The 20,553-nt window shown below is 31.4% G+C and overlaps 1 protein-coding gene across 2 annotated transcripts in view; it reads left to right on the top strand.

The window, feature by feature from the left end:
* The window catches only part of NALCN (sodium leak channel, non-selective), a 476,168-nt gene that overhangs the window by 342,751 nt on the left and 112,864 nt on the right, over window positions 1–20,553 (top strand). For both annotated transcript variants that reach the window (XM_031958631.1, XM_003765762.2), the window contains exon 16: window positions 18,689–18,825. In XM_031958631.1, the coding sequence (XP_031814491.1) occupies window positions 18,689–18,825 (137 nt within the window). The remainder of the gene's footprint in view (window positions 1–18,688; window positions 18,826–20,553) is intronic.

The following is a 20,553-nucleotide window of genomic DNA, read 5'->3' as shown; positions in this document are numbered from 1 at the left end:
TGCTGGGTCAGAGGGTGTGCACATTTTGATAGTCCTTTGGGTATAGCTCTAAACTTAAGCAGCTGTTTTTATGGTGCCAAGGAATTGGAAAATGAGTGGATGCCCATCAATTGAGAAATGGCTGAATAAGTCAAGGCATATGAAAATAATGAAATATTATTGGTTTAAGAGAAATGATGAGCAGACTGATTTCAGAAAAGCCTGGAAAGACATATAAATTGATGTTGGGTGAAGTGAGAAAAAAAAGAGAACACTGTACACAGTAGATAATGTGATGGTTAATTGTAATAGACCAGCTGTCTTTAGCAATGCAGTGATTTAAGCCAATTCCAATAGCCTTAGAATAAAAAATACCATCAGCATCTAAAGAGAGAACCATGGAGACTGAATGTGGATTGAAGCATAGTATTTTTCAATATTGTTTTGTTGTTTGCTTTTTGTTTCTCATGATTTTTCCCTTTTGTTCTGATTTTTCCTACAAAATCACTAATATGGAAATATGGAAAATGATTGTACCTGTATAATCTATATGAAATTGCTTGAAATGTTGGGAGACAAATTTAAGGGAGGGAAAGAGAAAAAAAATTGGAACTCAAAATTTAATGCTGAAAACTATCTTTACATGTAATTGGAAAAATAAAATACTATTGATTTAAAACAAATATAAAAACATGAGAACTGATAAAAATTCATGCATGCTTTGAATACTATTCTCCTTCTTGGCTATTGTGTCCCTGATACTGAACAGAATAATTTGAATATGGCTTTTGGAGATTTTAGTTTTCACATACATTTGCTCCTATAGCTATCATAATGCTATCAGATAATGAAGAGTAGGTGGGTTTTTTTAACCATTTTATAGTTGTTAATAATTGACATTCACATGCTACTTTGAATGCAAAGCACATTGGTACCAGAATCTCATAGGACCATCACACAAGCCTTAGTACAGAAGCTAAAGCTATTATTTTCTCCATTTTTCAGCTAAAGAAATTAAGGTTCATAGAGATTGTCTTGCCCAAGATCATACAACCAGAGACCCAGGTTTCTGACCACAAGTAAAATAAATATAAATTTTTTTTTTTTGTGTGTGTGTGTGTGTGTGTATAATGAAGATACTCTAAAAAGAACAATTTCATGGGAAGAAAAAAAAGGGCAAGTTCACCCAACATCTAAAGTTCTGAGGCCATTTAAAGCAACTCCCTCATTTTATAAATGATGAAACTTAGAACCAGAATGGTTAAATGACTTGCTACTTTTTTTAGGCGGGAGGATGGAATTTTTAACTCATGTCTTCTAATTCCAAAGTCAGAATTCTTTCTCCTATATAAAACTACTTCTCTAATCAGATAGATAATGTCAATGAGCATAAAAAAGTTTTATCTAAAATTGAGAGAATATTTTTCTGGATAATTTATATTTGATTATGAAAAAATAAGTGATATGTGTTCTCAACTATTATTTGAGAGAATATAGATAGCTGTAAGAAAATGTTTAATTCATAAATATCTTCTTGCTGCTAGAATGGAAAAATGAAACAAATTTCCATGAATACATTGGGGTCAGTTCTATAAAGTTCACTAAAAAGTGAAAATAGAATATCAATCATCTCTATAAAATTAAAATTCAGGAAAATAAAACTGTCTACTTTGATGAAACACAATAAATGTGTGATAACCTATATACTTGTTATTCTATTTAAAAAAAAAAAGGTTGTTCTCAATGAATTAGGACTATAATAGTTACTTATTGTAATATTTTCACACAGTTTACCAGCAGCTGATACCATAATTTCTCAAACTCAAGAAAAATAAAAGAAAATGTATGAGGCCCCAAATGTATATTTGAAATAAAACCAAAATTAATTCCTCATTTATTAAATATGAATTAAGTCATATTTCATGTCCAGTAATACTCATATGATGGAGGAAGGAAATTACAAATAGTTAGAATGAATTTTGAAAATAAGAAATATTCTACAGGAGTAATTACAGTGCACATTGAGAAACTAAATAATGTAGTAATAAGAACCAAGGTTTTAAAATAATGATATTATAGTATTTTTAGGTGCTAAATTATCCAACTATACCTGTACTTGACTTTTAACTTGTGTTGTACTTCCAAGAGGTCTTTGAACAAATCATGATAACTTATATTTCATATAAAATATAGTATCTAAAATACTCTACTAAAATAATTACTTGGTGGCAATTATTTTCTCAGGACTTTAATATGATCTCCCATTTTAGAGAACTCATTGCATTCTTTTCTAGCTACATTTATTTGGCAGGTCAGAGCATTTTCTAATGTTATCTTCAAGCCAAAAATTGGAGCCTAAAAATGAAAAGTGAAATTTTCCTCTCCCTAGGAAATGTGTTTAACTATATGAATTAGCTTGGTTTGAACAGAGGTTTTGATTCTAACTCTATTATGCTGTAGTCAGTTTTTATTCCTTAGCTTAGTATATAAAGAATGTTGTAATTTAAATAAAATCTAATAAATTAACATTTGGATTTATAAAACAAATAAGGACATTTTGTTGCAGGTTTTGCTTTGTTTTTGAGGTTTTGCTTTGTCAAAGTATTTTTTGTTTTTTCAAAATAATTTTATTTAGGATTCCTTTAAATAGTAAATGCTTTTTGGTGCATTTTTAGCACTGATTTTCAAAAAATCATTTTACACCCAACTTTTCAGTAGTATAATTATTACAAAAAGAAAGGGATACCCATTTGATTCATTTTGGATCAAAGTTATCCATGTTCATGAGGTACTTGTCCCCCCAAACTGAGGACAATATCAGAAGATCTTTATATTTTATTTTCATATATATCATTGACTTGTGCTTACATCATCCAGGTCTCCTAATTCCAAATTCTACTTCACTTATCTACTCCATCATTTTGCTTTCTTGAAGGGGTTGAGAAAGGGAACAAGCATTTATTAAGCATCTGATGTTAAATCAGGCAATATAATAATTAAGAGCTTTTTTCAAATATTATATCATTTTATCTTCACAATCACCCTAAGAAATAGAAGGTATTATTGTTTCTATTTCACAATTGAGGAAACTGAGGCAGACAGTGACTTAGCTGTCTAAAACCAGATCAGAACTCAGGTCTCTTTCTTCTTGATTCCAGATGCAGAATTCTATCTACCGATTAGCCATGTTGTTTCTACTCTAGGCAACAGCATATTTTTCTCACAATTTTCCAGTTTCTCACTTAATGACAAATAACAAAGTTTTTTTTAAGTAGTATAATTGATCAATATAGACAAAGGCATTCTGTAGTAAAAAGAGCATTAGACCTGGAGTCAGGATGCCTGAATTATAATCTTAGTGAACCAGTTTCCCAGAGTCTCAGTTTCTCCATCTGCAAACTGGAACTAACAGAGATGTTATGAGAAAAGCGCTTCATAACATTCAAAGTGCTATATTATTGTATGTTGAAATTGTTATTATTTTATTATTATTATTATATTAATACAGTCTTGGGCAAATCAACATAAATGTGAAGACATAAATGCAACCATTCTAAAATATACAATTATAATGTAACCAGCATGATGTAAATAATTAGCACAAATGTCAAGACACAAATGTAACCAATGTAAATGATACTATTATATAACCATATATTTATTTAATAAGATCCAATCCTAAAGCTCAGAAACTTCTGTTCCCTATTAAAAGTTTTCAGTGAAGTTGTTTTGGTCCAGGAAATGTTTCATTAAAAGAAGTAGAGAGGAGAGTCCCATTGAAGGATAAGAAGAACTACTTATCAACTTTGGAGATGAGAGTTCTGAGTTCAATCAGAACGGAACCACAGGAACATTGCTATGTACAAGAAGGTCCTAGAAACATGTTCTGTCATACAGCTTTCAATTTCCAAATGACTTAGAAGACATTCTTTTTCAAGGAGTTTTCAAAGCTGTTTTCCTCACTAGAGAAGAGTCTTGATTGAATTTATATTGTTGTTGATAGTAATACATCTGAGGAGAAAGAGCCCTTGGTGATGAATAACAAACATCTAGAACAGGCACAAAAGCAGAAGTGCACTCAATGAAGAAAAGGTTAAAACAGTGAGTAGTTGCAGAGAGAATGACAATTGTAGGAAGTTCTGGGAAGGGTTGTCTAAAACAACCAGCACCTGCTATTCCCAAAATATTTGACTAAGAAAATGTTTCCTTTTCTTGCCTTCATTCTGAAATTTAAAAAATATTTAATTGGGAACTTTTCCTCTTGATTAATCGGGGTAAAGTTTTGAATTTTTAATTATAAGTTATTTGAATTTTTATTTTTTAATTTTTCCTTTTTTATTGTTTTCTTTTTTCTGATTATACATGCCCATTAATTTTTTAAAATACACTTTTTTATGATATGCTAGGAAAGAAAAATCAAAACAAAAGTGAAAAACTATGAGAGGAAAAAAAAAACAGGAAAAAGAAGTGAACATAGCATTCACATTAAATCTCCATAGTTCTCTTTCTGGATGCAGATGGAATTTTCTATCCCAAGTTTTAGTGGGATTACCTTGGATCACTGAACTACTAAGAACCTATTCTTTCATATTTGATCCTCATTCAATCTTGCTGTTACTGTGTACAATGCATTATTGGTTCTGCTTGTTTTGTTCATGTAAATCTTTCCAGACCTTTCTAAAGTCAGCTTGTTTATCATTTTTATAGAACAACAATTCGTTAGCTTCATATACCTCAACTTATTTAGCCATTCCCCAATTTATGGGCATTTACTCGTATTCCAATTCTTTCCTACCACAAAAAGAGCCACTACAAACATTTTTGCACATGTGGGTCCTTTTCCCTCTTTTATGATTTCCTAGGATGTAGACCCTGTCGTGGCTCTACTAGGTCAAAGGGTATGCACAGTTTTCTAACACTTTGGGCATAGTTCCAAATTGTTCTCCAGAACTGTTGAATTATTTCACAACTCTACCCAATGCATTAGGGCTTCAGTTTTCCCACATGCTTTAACATTTATCATCTGTTTCTGTCATTAAAGCCAATCTGAGAAGCGTGAGGTGGCATTTCAGAGTTGTTTTAATTTGTATTTCTCTAATCCATAGTGATTTAGAGCTTTTTTTTCATATAATAATAGATAAGTTTAATTTCATCATCTGAAAATTTTCTGTTCATATACTTTGACCATTTATCAATTGGGAATGACTTTTATTCTTATAGATTTGACACAGTTCTTTATATATTTTGGAAATGAGATCTTTATCAGAAACACTGGTTTTAAAAATAAATTTTCCTAGCTTTGTATTTCTCTTTTGATCTTCTTTCTTTTGGTTTTCGTTATACAAAATCTTTTAATTTAATGTAATCAAAGTTGTCTATTTTGCACTTCATAATGTTCTTTACTTCTTCTTTGGTCATAAATACCTCTCTTTTCCAAAGATCTGATAGATAAACTATCCCTTACTCTCCTAAATTGTTTAATATCAACCTTTACATCCAAATCATATACCCATTTTGACCTTATTTTGGTATAAGGTACCTAAGCATAAGCATACAACTCTAAAGTGGTATATTAATAGCATTGTTTTCTGGTATTAGAGTTACTTCAACTAATTAATGATGGTTCAGTCCCTAGCAATAATATTAATAACAATTTCTATTAAGATTAAAGGGTATGGTTAGATGATTCAAGTTGGGTACAAAGAAACAGGTGATTTTTACTTCGGTTCTCTTTTGCTTTGTTTTGTTTTTTCCGGTGAGTAACCTGTTTTCAACTACACAAGCAATCCTTGTATGGAAGATATTTGGCAAACCCATGAACTCACATTCCTATTGTCTCTTTCCTATTTTGATGCAAATAAGGCTCCCTTTTTATCAAGAACCAGATTTGTGTCCTTCTTCTTTGAAAAGAACTGCTAAGAAAATTGCCCAGTTCAACGCCCACATGCATACACACACCAATTCTCCAGTAATATAAATCTAAATTCATGGATATAATCCCTCTTTATACTTTGACTTAAAGATCTCAAATATGTAATTCATTCTGTTTTGAGCTAACTCAAGTGGATAGACAGTCTTTCCTTATGTCAAATTTAAATTTGCCCATTGTGAACTTGTCCCAACTTGCGCCTTATTAGTTATCTGGAATGCAACATCATAGCCTTATTGAATGAATATTTAGTAAACAGATTAGCCTCTGTCTAGATCCCCACAAACCCTCTCCAAGAATTCTTATATCCAAGACAGTAACAATATAACCTCTTACTATAAACAAAAAAAGTGATAAATAGTCCTTTAAAATAGCAATATTAACCTATAAAAGGAAAAAGAAAACTTAAGTGACAGTCAACTTTTTCCTTTGAGACAGAATGACCAACAGTGTGGTTACACGTTTGTTTCAGAAAAAATAAGAAATTTATAATTGGAGAATTAGGCAAAAAAGTAGATTTTCTCAGATAAAAATGTCAATTCCATAATAATGAGATGATTTAAAATAATGTACCCCTAAGTTTCTTCAGTGATGAATATCAGAGTCTTTCAATACAGTCCCCTTGAATTGCATCAGCCTTTTTTCAACATTACATAGACTTCTTCCCACCCTTGTCATCTGAGTTGAGGTCCTAGGATCTAAAAGAGAGGGAAGGAAGTACAACCCAGAAAGGGAATAAGGTTTCAAGGAGTGGCAGGTTTAAATTTTTTATAAGACTGTAAAAGACTTCCTTTCCACTTAGCAGTCTATTTCTGCACTTGGTTAAGTCCCCATTTTTTTCCCTGAGCATCTGTATGATTAAAAACACAACCTTCAGCCAGGCTTTCAAGACCTTTTATAATCTAGACCCAGCCAGCTTTTCCTGACTTACTTCACAATAATCCCCTTCAGGAACTCCAGGTGAAATTTAAAATTGAACCCCTTGCTTTTCTCTATAATCAACACCTTATCTTGTTCTTTTACATAGAACATGGATTCCTAACTTTTTTGTCTGCCATGGATCCCGTTGGGAGTCTGGTGAAACTGACAGATTCCTTAGAATAATGTTGTTGTTTTATTAAAGGAAATTAATTTCAGATATAAGATAATAAGATAGTTCAGATATTAGATAATAAAATGAAAATGTAATTTCTTTACTGTTTGCTTTCACAGTCTCTTTAAAATATATTCAGGCATCCATTGGAGGCTCTGGAACTCCCAGCTAAGAACCCATGACCTAGGCTATTGCTATTCCTGGAATTCACTCCCTATTTAAGTCTTAGAATATCATTTCCTCTATAAAGGCTTTTCTGAGATAGAATTTATTTCAGGAAAAAATACACACATATATATATGTATATATGTTTGTATCTATATTATGTAGGTATGTATATTAATTAACCTCTACCTGGACTTCAGCATTTACTTTAATTATTTTTAAACATGATTGAGCAGAAGAACATGTACTTAAGCAAACTTTTGCCATGAGCAAAAAAAAAAAGAAGGGAGAAAAGGTAATGAGCCCCTGATGTAGTTGTTTGTACTGTCCCTTTCCTCAAATTATGCTGTATTTACTTACCTTTTAAAAATTTTCTTCTCCCAATAGAATGTAATTTCTTGAGAGCAATGACTTTTTTTCATTTATTATTCATTTTATGGCACCTATTAGAATACTTAATAAATATTTGTTGAATTGAATAAATGATGTGGCTCTATAGGTCATATGTCTTTTCTTCTAACCAGTGCTTTAAGGGAAGGTAAAAGATTATATTTTAGAAAAACTATAAAGCAGATTAAATATTCTAGAAAAACTATAATGCACCAAATAGGTGTTGTAGCAAACATCAAGAAAGGATATTTCATTCCATCTTTCTGTTATCAAGCATTTTTTGTTAATGCTCACAAGGTACTGTTCTAGGGATACAACAACATACATGCCTCGTCTTCTAGAAGTTTACCTTCTAATTGGTGATAAAGTAAAAAAAAAAAAACTGATTTTTTCACTAAGATTAAGAAGAGAACAGAGCAAGAAAATGGAAAAATCATGTAGGTGGCATTTATGATGAGCCTTGAAGGAAAAGAGAGACTTCTTTAGAGAAAGGGGGGGTATCATTTCAAGCATGTAGGAGTCATTGAAATTTAATTACTGGTATTTAGTGCCACTTAGTGATCTTTGGCTAGTCACTTAGTCTTGATCCTAGTTTCCTCACATGTAAAATGAGAAGTTGACACCAAATAGAATTTGAGGTATCTTTTAGCTATATACTAAGATCCTGTGTTATAATGGATAGAAGAAGAAATAGGGACTGAAGGAACCTCAGTTCACATCTGAACTTTTCTAATTACTACATGTATGACTTTGGACAAGTCATCTTCCTTGTGTTTAAAATGAGAGACAATCTAGATGTCATCTAGGATTGCTTCCAGCTTTATATTGATGTTTTCAGGAGCTGTGAAAATCACTTTTCGAGCAAAAGCAGAAAGGACAGGATGAGAACAGAAGGAGAGGTATTCAATTTTTCTGTACAATAGTCTACATCCTGGATAATAATAGTACGAGAAGATGTTGCAATAGGTGGAAGATTGAGAACAGATTGGGAGAGAGAAAGCAGATAGGGAGGTAGTCCTTAAATACTATTCCATACATAATGAAGAGATGCTGAAAAGTTTTTAGTAGAGGAGCAGAAATAACCAGATCACTCAAGAGAATCCCAAAATCCCCCTTCCAAAAAAGCACATATGTACATATTAATATTTAGTCATATTAAATTGTTTTATATCAAAGCTAGCATGTATACCTGCAGAATATCAGACTGAACTTTTATAAAACATTTTTCCCAAGGGCCTTAAATTGTTTTAAATATATTATTATATGATCTAACTAATATTTACAACATTATTAGGGAATCCTCCTTTTCGCAAACATCACTGCAGCCCAGAATGTTAAAGAAATATCCTAGTATTTGAACCCAGATTTTCTCAACTCTTCACCATTCTTTAAGCAGTCTTTCATGCTACCTCTATGGAGATCCCAGCTAAGATGTTTGCACAAGAATATTTTGCATTTATTTCTTTTCAGTGTAGGTTTTAAAAAATTATTACTGAATTTTTATCTAATAAGAAACAAATATTTGGTTTATGCGGAAATCTAATATAATTTCATCTGAAGTAGAGAACAGAATGGATTTTTTAATCATGACGAACATATTTCTATGATTAAGCAGATTCTCACAGAGATCAAGGCAGCTCATTTATACAACCCAAGAGAGAAGCAATGCTTAAAACATATATACATGCTCACTTTTGTGAACAGAATTTATTTTTAATGTTAAAACAGATTTTGTCCCTTGTTCTATTATCCTTCTATTCCATTTTAACCAACTTTGGGGACAAATGATTTAATGAAAAATTTGCTTATTCAGTAGATTTGAATTTGATAATTAACATTTTAGTTCTCTACAATCATATTCATCTAAGGCACTGGTGATAAATCTTTAATCCAAGGCCAAAACCATCTTCAGGTTCAATTTCATCAGACTGATGGAGAAATATTGCTCAAGTCACCAATTATAGCCCAGAGAATGATTTCCCTGGTACAACCACAGTGGCTTTCTTATTGAGAATACAATTCTAAAGAGTTAAAAGCACTTTCTCTGCAACTTGTAATGCTGAAGTTACCTAAGGCAGAATTATCAAATTCTCAGCCAAGTACCTGAGTTTGGGGAAGAGGGGTAATTGTAATGTGTTGGTGTATTAATAAAAAAAATAAAAGAAATATATAGATGTGTGATTTTCTAAATCAATGTGTAATCACAGCGATCCTTTCACACAGGTTAAGGGCCTCAGTTTCTATTCTTTTTTTTTCTCTTCTTTCACTACTGAGAAAACTGAGAGTTTAAACAATTTGTCAAGGGTTAAACATACAGTATGCATCAAAGGCAGGACATGAAGGCCAGCTCTCTAGCTACAATTTATTTTTATTTATTTTTTTATTTAATAGCCTTTTATTTACAAGTTATATGCATGGGTAACTTTACAGCATTAACAATTGCCAAACCTCTTGTTCCAATTTTTCACCTCTTACCCCCCACCCCCTCCCCCAGATGGCAGGATGACCAGTAGATGTTAAATATATTAAAATATAAATTAGATACACAATAAGTATACATGACCAAACCGTTATTTTGCTGTACAAAAAGAATCAGACTCCGAAATATTGTATAATTAGCTTGTGAAGGAAATCAAAAATGCAGGTGGGCATAAATATAGAGATTGGGAGTTCAATGTAATGGTTTTTAGTCATCACCCAGAGTTCTTTCTCTGGGCGTAGCTGGTTCAGTTCATTACTGTCTAGCTACAATTTAGAGCTACTCTCTGCATAACTTAATTATTGTTAAAGTCCATTTATTTATTTGTTTCTTTATTTTTTAGGATAGACCAATTGTTTTATTTTTCTTAGATTGGTTCAAGACTATTGATGGAAGATAGTCCTTTACCAGCAGGTCTGAAATGGGGTGGAGTGTCCAATCCTTTTGGGTCTTCCAGGACCAATTTCTCACTACCTTGCTGTGGATCGCATAACTCACACAGGGAAGTAGTTTCACATATAGTTTGGGCAGCACATAGGAGTTGAAACTACTAGCCTCAGGGATGCCCCTGATGCACTGGCTTCCATGATGTTGTTGATCATGAACTTCTTGATATGGCTATGAAGAGCCATATTCTTGCTGATGAAGTTGTTGCAGTAGATGAGCTGCATGAAATCTTGAATGGACTGGACATGGTCTCATCCTTTCTTGGCACTCCATTGTTTCTCCTCTGATGATGAATAATCATCATTACAGGATGATTACTTAGTCATCGTGTAAGCCAGGAACAGAAAACAACGTCAAAGTTTATTTTTAAGGAAAAGAATTTTATTCTCTTTTCTGGTTCTTCATATGTATTTTTCTGCATGTGTCAATCATTTCTTCTCATATGCAACTAATTTTTAAATAAATTCCCATCACAATTTTCTTAAATATTGCTTTCTGAAGGAACTTGAAAAAAATCAAGATTATTGGAGGAAAATCATTTTCACAATAGTTCCTGAAACCTCATTCTTATTAATAGAATATTTATCATGGGTCAAAGATATATTTTGGAATGTATATTCAGGAAAAACAGCCAGAACAGCAAATAGTACTGTGTTAAGTAGTGATACTAATTTTAGAATACTTAATATCATTTGTAAAAATACATATATATCATCTATCCTTTTTTCCATTTCAGTAAATACTGGTAGGTTAGAGAGAAGTTAGCCAGTGACTAAATATAAAAGAATGACAAAATAAGCCAAGGCATACACAATTTGATACTTTCAACAGTTCTGTTGACTAAATCTAATTTACAGATGGTTAAACTAATCAATTATGAAATAATTTGCTTTTCAGATGTTTAAAAATCATGACTACATTATGACAGGAATAACTTAGTCATGAAACAAAGTAACAGTAGTAGTAAAGAATATATTTAGTTTTACTTGGAAAATGAACTGTAAGAGACATGAATATTTCATAAGATTTAGAGATTAGTCTAGTTGAACTCCAAAATAAAAAATATACCATAGTAGGAGAGGAACAATTTAAACCCAAATCCTGACTCTACAATCAGTACTCATTCCCCTATTCTATATTTCCTGCTATAGTGATCTTTTAATGAATAGCTCTTTTGCGGCAAAAATTTCTGTAACTTCAAATAAAAAATATTTCTTGCAACATAGGGCTATTTTCAGGAGAAAAGAGCTGTATTTGGGGATGAACTCTGATGAAGTTGGAGTTGTTAATCCAATATTAGATTATGTTCTTTCTGAATAGAAAAACTAGATTGCTTTAGATTTTATTCCTGCTTATATTGTCATCATGATATATGGCCTAAATCTTCCAGTGTCACCTAAATCTTCAAGTGTTTATAAGTCCCATTTGCAATATAATAATGGAATTAAAATTGACAAACACATGTATTATATGTAGGACTGGGTTGGGAATAAAAAACAATTAAATAAGGACATCTTTAATTTAGAGGAAACGTGGGTGTAATCCTTTACATTGGATAGAAAAGGGCTTCTTAACCTCATGATTCCTTTTTGCCTGAGAAATTTTTACATGACCCCAGGTAAACAGGTATATAAAATAAATATACAAATCAAACATTTATTGATAATAAATAATATTAATAAATTACCCCCATATTTAGTTACATGATCCCATAGGGTCACAACTTAAGAAAGAAAGAAAGAAAGAAAGAAAGAAAGAAAGAAAGAAAGAAAGAAAGAAAGAAAGAAAGAAAGAAAGAAAGAAAGAAAGAAAAAGTTTGGAGAGAGGGAGGGAGGGAAGTAAAGAAGGAAGGAAGTAAAGAAGGAAAAAGAAAGAAAGAAAGAAAGAAAGAAAGAAAGAAAGAAAGAAAGAAAGAAAGAAAGAAAGAAAGAAAGAAAGAAAGAAAGAAAGAGAAAAAGAAAAAGAAAAAGTTTGGAGAGAGGAAGGGAGGGAAGTAAAGAAGGAAGGAAGGAAGGAAGGAAAGAAAGAAAGAAAGAAAGAAATATCACATAATGATTAACTGTGATACCCTTGACTCTTCAACAATGAGGTGATCCAAGGAAACTTCAATAGATATGTGATAGAAGAATAAATGTATTAGATTGATTATTAAAACAAATTTAGAATTTAATTCATCACAAATAAGTAAACAACCAAAAGATCAACTGAGAATTGTTTATAAATAAAAAAGAAATAATTGGGTCTAAATGATATTTTGATCTCATATTATATTATATTACTCTTATATAACATTATATGTTATAGTGATGATTATTTTGTAACCAATGCAGAAAATGAGACAAACTCCTTCATTAGCTGCCTCTTTGATGTCACAGGATCAAATAGAAAAATTTTCATCTTGCATAGCAAGATTTTGCCAAATTGCATATGGCATTAGTTATGCCCACATATTTAATAATTCCTCCAGATGTCACACTATATATCCCTGTATTTATCTATAACCCATGTGATTGAGTTGTAAAATTATTTAAGCAAAATAGCTGTAGAAATGACTCATTTGAGATAATTTTTTGCACTGAGCAAGATCCTGGTTTGCCTCAGTTTTCTCATCTATAAAATAGCTAGAGAAGAAAATGGCAAACCATTCTAGTGTCTTTGCCAAGAAAACGCCAGATGAAAAAGTCATGAAAAGTCATTCATTGCTGAAAGAGACTGAATGAAAGCAAAATAGCATGTGATTAAAAAAAAATTAAATAATTTTCTTGAAAAAAGTACCCACAAATAAATCTAACCCTGAGTACTGCTTAATTTCATTCAACTGAATCCTTGTATTGTGTTGTTATGTGCCACATTTAGAAAGGAAATGAAACTGAATAATGTTTATATATATTTAAATGAAGAAAGCACGGGCTGAGATGTGGAAGATTTAAGTGATGAGACAGAATAGGGTATATGTCATGCAGAGCAATTACAGCCGAGATCTCTCAAGAGGCCAAACTCAGGCAGAATGCTTTCAGCTGCCCAGTATGTAATGATATCTCACTGTGACAGCTGCTGAGCCACAGAATAGCAGTAAGCTTAGATGACTGATATTTTTTTAAGCACAAGAAATTTTTTTAAGGTTGCTTTACTTTTTAGGGGGGAAGGGTTGCAGCTGTGCTTTGCTTTTTTACTATTTATTACAAAGATCTCTCTTTTCTATCTGCAGGATTCAGATTTTTTTGTTCATTTGAAACCATTATAAACTCCCTTCTTTGTGCTATATTTTACATTTCACTTTCTTTCTTGAATATAAAAAATAAAGTCCAAGGCTCCCGTAAATTATGTTTTAGTCCTTCAAGGACCCATATCTTTCAACTACACTTGGTGTATATTCCCCATTCCTTGTAATAATTGGTATTGTCCAGCATGCTTTTATAGAGCCAGGAGACTGTAATATGAATTTGTTTATATTCAATGATTTGAAAGATAATAAATTCATACAAAGTTTTCATACTTATTTGTTTATATCAATGGCATTAAAGTTTAAATATTAACTATTTCTTGAGTTTGGTGTGAGAAAAAGATAATGGAGAATAGGGGAAGATGGGATTATCTGTCATGTTTTTTGTTGTTCTTGTTGGAGAGTTGATAAAGTACCTTTTTAGGGGGACAAGAGTATCCTGAAATGATATGATTATCAAACATCATTATTCCACAGACATTAGTTCATTCATTGTCCTTGGTATTTCTGTATTATGATCTGAATATAAGTAGATGATACTAAATGTTACTGAGATAATATACATTACTGACTAGTCTCATCATTGTGGGGGAAAGTTGATTTACATGGGATTCAGATGACTTGTTTTTTGATATTTAAAAACATTATTAGGCAACATGCTAAAAGAGAGTTAAATCTTTACATGTGGGATATATTTTAATATCTGTGATTTCATGGATGTAAGTATAATTTCTGCCATTGGTGATTGTAGCCTAGTCTGCCACACATGTCCCCTTTCTTTCTCTAAAACAGGCTTATTTAAACTTTTTTTTTTTTTTGTTGGTATCATGTGCACCTTTGGGAATCTGGTAAAGTCTAGGAAGACTTCAGAATGTTTTTCAATGCATTAAATAAAGTAATAACAACAAAAGAAACCAATTATATTGAAATACTTATCATGTGGACCCCAAATTAAGATTCCCTGCACTAAGACTCCATGCTTTGCAATATTCTTTCACAAGGTGTCCATCAAATGTGCCAGAATCCTTCTTTTGGGTATTTTTTATAATTTTTTAATACTCAAGCGTATGGACCTCTCAACCTTTGAGTAGTAACCTAAATTTATCTGCTGTGCAGGTCTTTTAGCAACTTTTATTGCTGGCCCAAAAGCAACTATTTCCAAATCTTTTACACTCTTCTATGCCCCCAATTATCTCAGTTCATCCAAGGCAGATGAACTTACCTTTTATGTTACTGATTTTACTTACAATATTAAAACCCCTTCACCTTCCAACCAGCCTGAAATCTCTTTTTATTTTTATACCTATTTTTAATTCTTTTTTCCTTTTCACTTTACTCTGAGAAAGTAAGCACTCCTCAGATCTAAGAAACACTAACATTTCCACCTAAGACTTTGATCTCATTCCCTCTAGAATCCTCTATAATGGATTATTTCATTCCTTGTCCTCATACTTTCCAGTCCTACCTCCATGCATTTGTGCATGCCATGATCTATATGTAGTGAAAACATCCTCCATATTATCCAAATTGTTAAAATCCCTTTCTGTTTTCAAGAGTCAGTCATTTAAGGTCAAAGAGAATCTATTGGGAATTAGCATGTAGAAGAAATCAGCTCACCTAGAAATAGGTTAGATATCATTTTTTGCTTCAGCAGTAAAACCCTGTTTAGCTGATGCTCTATGAACTGGAAATTTGTTCTAACTAGCACTTAAACATATGCAAAGTATATTTTGAACCATCAGATACCAATTATATTCATTGTTATTTTAGATTTCAGTGAATTTTCCTGGAATCTAATTTTTAAATATCAATAATCTCAGCATATTATAACCCTTAACTAGTATATTTCAGAAACTAGACCATACAATTCTTCAAGTATGCTTATTAGCAGAGTTCACTGCCTTACAATTCTGAAATGTTTCTAAATATTAACATTTTATTTTTTCAGTTAAAAAGATTTGTTTTTTTTCCCTTTCTACTCTCAACATGAAAGAGAGAGAAGAAGAAAATATAAAATCTTTGGGGCATATAAGCACAGTAAAGGTAAACAAATTTCCATAAAAATGTGTATCTCTTCCTACGTATTTGAACATCACTAAATCATGGGTTTGCATTTTTCATAATCAGTCTGTCATTGTTGATCATTGCATCAAGCAGAGTTAGTAAGGCAACTTTTTTGCAAGTTTTTACAATATTGATGTTATAGTGGAAATTGTTCTCCTGGTTCTGCTTACTTCACTCTGCATCAATTCATACAAGTCTTCCCATGTCTCTCTGAAATCATCTTTTTCTTTATTTTTGACATCACAATATTCTTCCATTACATTCATGTGCCATAATTTTCTTTAATCTTTTAATCTTTAATCACACTTCAATTAAGGAGTATCTCTTTGGTTAACAGTTCTTCGCTGCTACAGAAAGATCTGCTATAAATCTTTTATACAAATAATGTTTTGTTTATTTTTGCTCATTTCCTTCTATGCTTCCACCATGCCCATACTTTAGTGTGCACTATCTGTTGACATATTTTCATTTTTCTGCTATACATCTTTCTTTTTCACTTCAACTCTTTCTATTATTTCTCTAAATTTCTATCTTAGCCTTCTTTTGTCTCGTCTGACTTTATACATTAATCTCAGTTTTCTTTTTTATCTTCTATTTGTCCACTCTCATCATTCCTAGCTATTATTTTTTTCTTCTAATATTTGCATTGGAGAACAGTTTCATTAATTTAATCTCTTGATTTTTTTCATATTTTTGTTAATCAGCTTCTTTTCTTTACTGTAAGAGTATTTTTAAGTTTAACAATAAAAATGATAGAATAGTGTATTATACTATTGTATATAGTATGTACTATATATTGTATAATAATTATATTCTGTGACTTTTTGTGGTTCCAGTTCACTGCCATCATCACTTTAATTCTCAGAACTTTAGTAAATAATATTTTTACTTTACATGACAATGGTTTCAGTGTTATACATAAGTATATAGTTTAACGTATATAATATAACAATATAATTTAAAATATATAATATAACATTTATACATAAGTAAACAGACATGCACGTTCCCCAAGACCTACAATAATATGAAAGATCTAGCATCAAATTTTGGCTTTATCACATAGTATCACATAGTGATCTTAGATAAATAATTTATGCTCTTTGAGCCCAAATTTCATCTACAAAATGTGTGTAATAATATTTGTACATCCTACTTTACAGGATTGTTATGTTAAAAAGAACTATATGGACAAGTTGAAGTATATAACTTTATATCCTCCTCCCCTATGAGAGAATTTTTTAACTGAGCATTTTATGCTGCCAAGTTTTAAAGATTTTTTTATGGGAAAAACTCTAGTATGGGAAAGACAGGAGCCAGGTGATTCCTTGAAGAGATAGTTGAAGAGTCATCAGTATATCTACTAACGTCAAATGTAAGAGAGTTGAAGAGTGGAGGAAGATTGTGAATTGGGTGCTGAATTCCTTTAAAAAGGAAAGAGACCATGAGAAAGACCTGTTTTCACACCTTAAACACCATAGTAAACAATTCCCTTGATTCTACTCAGTCTAAATTCCTCTTCTGTAAAAGAGAAATGATTTTACCTGTACCATTTGCTAATAGCATTTACCTCAAGTGTTATGAAGATCAAATGAGATAATTTAATAAAGCAGGGTAACAAAGTCGAATAGAATTGGGGCCACTTAACCATACGTAAGGATTTCTTCCAGCTTCTTATCAACTTAAAAAATCACACATTACTATTATATATGTTCTATTGTATTTTTATTTATTTTGTTAGATATTTCCCAATTCTATTTTAATCTCCTCTTTGCCCTATTGAAGAATGTTGCAGGTTTTTTGATACCCTTTGCAAACCATAAAGTTATATAAATGTCAACTATTATATGATTGATTGAGTGGAGATAATATATATAAACTGAGTAAACTCAATGAAATTTCATTGATATAGGCAACTTTAGTGTAAGAAAACTCTACCAATACAAGTTCTCACTCTTAAGACAATGTAGGGGAATCTTAAACAGAAAACCTTAGTTCAAATATTATCTCAGACATTTGTCAGCTTTGTGACTCTGGGTAAGTCAACAAATCAGTCAATAAAGATTTTTTTTAATGCCTACTGTGTGCCCAGTAGTCTGCTAAACAATAGGGATATAAAGAATGGTAAAAGATAGTCCCTGTTCTCAAAGAGCTCACAGTCTAATTAATGTGGGCAACTATGTGGACATAGTTCAAACAACTATGAACAGAAAAAATATACAAGATAAATTGGAAATAATTGACAGAAGAAAACTACTAGAATTAAAGGTATCAGGAAAGCTTTGGTATGCTCATCTGTAAAATGAAGATAATAGTAATACCTACTTCCCAGGGTTGCTGTGAATGAAGATAATATTTGTAAAGTGCTTTGCAAACCAATAAATCTATATAAATGCTAGTTATAATAATAATAATAACAACATTATTATTATTCTGCATTAGTAAAGTCAGTTCCTAATTAGGAGCTTCTTATACCAATGAAACCAAAGTTCTAACTTAAAAAAAAAACAGTTGCAACCATAAAAGGGGAGTAGAAAGGGTTGTGTGTGTTTGTGTATGCATATGGAAATGTAATTAACACAAAAGCAATTTATATTTATATGTTTTATCAATATAAATGGTAAGTAAACAAAAGAATAAACCATGTATGAAATAGAATTGTCTACATGGTTCTTTCAAGAGGCTAACATTTGAAAATAAAAATACAGATAATTTCTCTTTTTTACAGAGTTATACTTGTCTTTTTTCTAATTGTGCATTGATAGAATTTTAGCCTCTCAGTATGCACGGCACTTGGTTTGGCAATGCTTGGTAGGTCTTTGCTGCCATCTTATGTTTCACTGTGTGATTACTCTTATTGCTCCATTGATTATGAATCACTAACTGACAGTTACTGATAGCCCTTCATTTTTATTTTAGTTGAAGCAAAGTGAAGCAAATGCAGACACCAAGGAAAAACTCCCTTTGCGCCTGCGTATCTTTGAAAAATTTCCCAATCGACCACAAATGGTGAAAATCTCAAAGCTTCCTTCAGATTTTACAGTTCCTAAAATCAGGTACTTTGTTTATTTGTATTTCTTAGATTCATGTGCTGGATTCAGTTTAAATCTGGTTTAGGTACTTCATCTCAAATTTGGGAATATATTTATATGTATGCTCTGTAACATATACATATATATATATATATACACACACAATTCTGCACTATGCTATATAGTTATATGTAAATGTATTTGTCGTACATAATTATATATATATATATATATACATATAAGCATAGGTATATGTGAAAAGGTACATATATATTCACAATTAAAGAAAAAACATTTTTGAAATGTATTAGTATTTCTTCAAATTGCTTTTTCCCCCTCAAAAGATAGTCTCAGTCATACATAGATTGCTTGGCATGGAGTCAGAGAGAATGTAATTCAAATCCTACCTAATTATGTGAGCCTGAGTCACTTATCTTTTCAGCCTCATTTTTCTCATCTTTAAAATAAGATTAAATGAGATAATATATGTAAATCAATTTGTAAAACATAAAGTTCAATCGAATTAGCTATTATGCTTATCTTCTGAAGTGAAAATTTGCTCTTGGTCTAGAAAGACTGCCCATAAACAAAGTTGATACACAAAATAACTTCTGGATGAGGAGGCTCCTTTTTTAGAGGCTAAGCAATAATTGGCTTTTCTTCTGAGACAGTCACTTGGTTTTTTTGACTACCAAATAAATAGAAAAGTAGTTTTGGTATCAGAGAATTGTGTATCAGACTAGTCACAATCACTGTCAACTCCTAATCATTGTTTAATCAAAGAACTTCCAAAATTTATAGTTTTGGGAGAAACAACTGGAAAGTAAAAATCATTTATTTAAAAGAGAATCAAGATGCAATAATTAGAAAGAAGACTGGCTTTTTAGTTAAAAGATTTGGGTTCATTTCTTGCCTCTAAGACCTACCACCTTTATTATTTTGGCAAATGATAAAAGCCTTTTCTTCTTATCTGCAAAATAATGGCATTGGATTAAATGATTGTTAAACTCTTCTTTTATCTCTCATTCTGTGATCTTTTGAGTTTTGTTGTTGTTGTTCTTGTCCTCCTTGTTGTTGTTTATAGCTTTTTACATACATATGTATGGGTAATTTTTCAACATTGACCCTTGCAAAAACTTCAGTTTCAACTTTCCTCTCCTTCCCTCCATCCCCTCTCCTAGATGGCAGGTAGTCCCATACATGTTAAATATGTTAAAACATATGTTAAATACAATATATACATACGTATTTATACAGTTATCTTGTGGCCTAAGAAAGATCGGATTTAGAAAGAAGGTAAAAATAACCTGAGAAGAAAAAACAAAAATGCAAGCAAATAATAACAGAAACAATGGAAATATTATGTTGTGGTCCATACACATTTCCCAGTGTTCTTTCTCTGGGTGTAGCTGGTTCTGTTCATTATAGATCAATTGGAACTGATTTGGATCCTCTCATTGTTGAAGAGAGCCACTTCCATCACAATTTGATCTTTTGAGTGAAAGAAATGGGGGAGAGTGATACATGTTTTAATTCCTCATTATAATTGACAAATTTTTATTCCATTATATTTAAAATTCAAAGTTTATATTTGTAATAAACATGCTGCCCAAATGAAAATGAGAAGAACAAGATCATTATGATGAAAATAAATTAGATATGTTAATAGTGGCTCTTTGTAAAAATTAAGTTTAATACATACTTCTCTAAGTGGGAATTAATAAGTGGAATATTCAGTTTTCACAAATATTA

This window comes from Sarcophilus harrisii, chromosome 3 (assembly GCF_902635505.1).
Source record: "Sarcophilus harrisii chromosome 3, mSarHar1.11, whole genome shotgun sequence".
In the NCBI taxonomy this organism is placed as follows: Eukaryota; Metazoa; Chordata; class Mammalia; order Dasyuromorphia; family Dasyuridae; genus Sarcophilus; species Sarcophilus harrisii.
This window is presented reverse-complemented; position numbering and strand designations above follow the sequence as displayed.